General features: G+C 52.7%; 1 protein-coding gene across 1 annotated transcript in view; it reads left to right on the top strand.

Moving 5' to 3' along the window:
• Window positions 1-126, top strand: part of FOXL2 (forkhead box L2) — a 1,424-nt gene extending 1,298 nt beyond the window's left edge. Inside the window, exon 2 of the mRNA XM_004381459.1 lies at window positions 1-126. Coding sequence (XP_004381516.1) covers window positions 1-126 — 126 coding nt within the window.
• The last annotated feature ends 1,932 nt before the right edge of the window (window positions 127-2,058 follow it).

Raw genomic sequence — 2,058 nt, 5'->3', positions numbered from 1 at the left:
GCGCCCACCAGCGCGCCGGGCCTGCAGTTTGCCTGCGCCCGGCAGCCCGAGCTCGCCATGATGCATTGCTCTTACTGGGACCACGACAGCAAGGCCAGCGCTCTCCACTCGCGCCTCGACCTCTAAGATCCCACCGCACCTCGGCGCGGATGGATGAGAGGACGCATACAGGGACGCAAGACGCCGACCTTGGTTGTAGCCGCCAGCTGGACCGTGCGCCTGTTGCGGCGGCCTCTGGAGCCAGCGCCCACGGCCCGTCTGCCCCTCTTCGCACCCCTCAGCAACCCTCTCTCTCTTTGTCTCCTCCGCTTCGCCTCCTGTGCTCGCTATTCTGCCCTCTATGCCCTTGGGCACCCCACCCCACTCCACCCCCCGCCCCGAGTCTGCAGGCAGCCTTTCCGCGTGCTTTCTGTTTGTCTCCTCCCGGTGCCTCAGCGTCTGGGCTGGACACCCTGAGCTAAAATTCACCGTGAAGAGAAAGCGCCCGAGGCCGAGGTGCAGCCGGGCGCCAGCGGCACAGACCCCTTGACTGTCGATCACAGAACGGTGCGCTCGTGCTCGGCTTTCCCCGCCCGGCTGCCGCGCAGTCCTTGGCTAAAAGCGCGGCGCGGGGCCGGCCCTGTGACCCGCGCCTCGGGAAAAAGGGACGAACGTGTCTGTTTGCTCCGCGAGCCCTCTTGGAGCTGTTCGGAAGCCTCTTGCTCCGGGGCCCACTGGACGAGGCGGGGGTGGGCCCGAGCGGGGAGCCGGAGCAGCCTCGCTCCGCCGCCTGCGGCCGGGTGTCGGGTTTACACCACATTCCAGCCGAGAGGGAGGCTGCGTTTCCTGCGCTCTCCATCCTGGCGCTTCAGGAACCTCCAGGAACCGCGACTGGCTGGCTAATGTTTTGCTAAAACGGGCGGTGGGGCTTTTTTAGATAACATTAAAAATATATTTTTAAGGAAAAAAAAATCACCGGGAGAACTGGAGAAGTATTGTGGCCTTGGAGTTTGCGAAATCAGAAGTGTCAGTGATGACCCCCATCTTTTGGGAGATTTGAAGTAGAATTCCTGTAGGACCTTCAAAAACCTGTGTTCAGAGAGGTAGGAGAAAACGCTCAGTAAAAAGATGGTTTCTTCTACGAATTGAAATTTTCTCGTTTCCTCATCTAAAAACAAAACTAAAAAAAAACAAACAAACAAATTTCCCCAGATCTTTCCGTGCAAGCCGGGTGTGCCGGGAGCGCTTGGCCTGCCTGGCAGACTCAGCAGGGATGGGATGGCTCGTCCCTCTTACAGATTTTTTTTTTCCACAAACGTCTTGCTTCTCCCAACTTGGGAAGAAGGAGAAATGTGTAACCCAGCAGCGACCGGCCTAGACGGTCTTGTGACCCCGGAGCCAGCCGGCCGGAGTACCCTAAACCTGGTTGTTCTGTAGTGTGTCGTTCGGGGGACCAAATTTTCTAGAGAGAACTAGAGCACTTTGCTGTATTTTTTAGCCTTGACCATTCCCGAATAAATTTTTGTTCTTTCTTTCAACACGGACTTACATTCGCTCCGTTGTGCCTAAGTCTGTTCAACAGCTAGTTAATAGAAGGGGATTTTCAGCAAAATTTTATGCTTTTTAGAGTGATCCAAACAAGGGTTGAGGGCAAGGGAGTGGGGGACATTTGTGGTTGTCGCTGCTGCTTTGTTTCTCGGTGGTTGTTTTCTGTGTCATCGCTAATATGTTGGGCTGTTTAATGTCCTCAGAGAAACATTATCTGCCGTGGTTCGGTTCACAAGGCACGACTATAGGTAGAATTTGTTCTGTTTTTGCACCTATGCAAGTTCGTATTTTACCTCTTACTCCAACTAGGTGTGTGGGCTGTGTTATCATTATATTTGTTCTCATATTTCTAAAATTTTTGAGTTTCAGAAAAGTTTATTCCAAATCGATAAAATCCTGGTTGTGGATGTGCTGTGTAAACTGCAAACCTCTGTACAGATAAATGTAAGGAGTGATTGGTTACTCTATTATTTTTAATAGTAAGAATTCATTTACCTTGAGATATGAGTAAGAGGTATGAGAGTCTCAGAG

This window comes from Trichechus manatus, unplaced genomic scaffold (genome assembly GCF_000243295.1).
Source record: "Trichechus manatus latirostris isolate Lorelei unplaced genomic scaffold, TriManLat1.0 scaffold00084, whole genome shotgun sequence".
Classification (NCBI taxonomy): Eukaryota; Metazoa; Chordata; class Mammalia; order Sirenia; family Trichechidae; genus Trichechus; species Trichechus manatus.
Note: the sequence above shows the minus strand (reverse complement) of the source record. Positions and strands in the feature narration are given on the sequence as shown.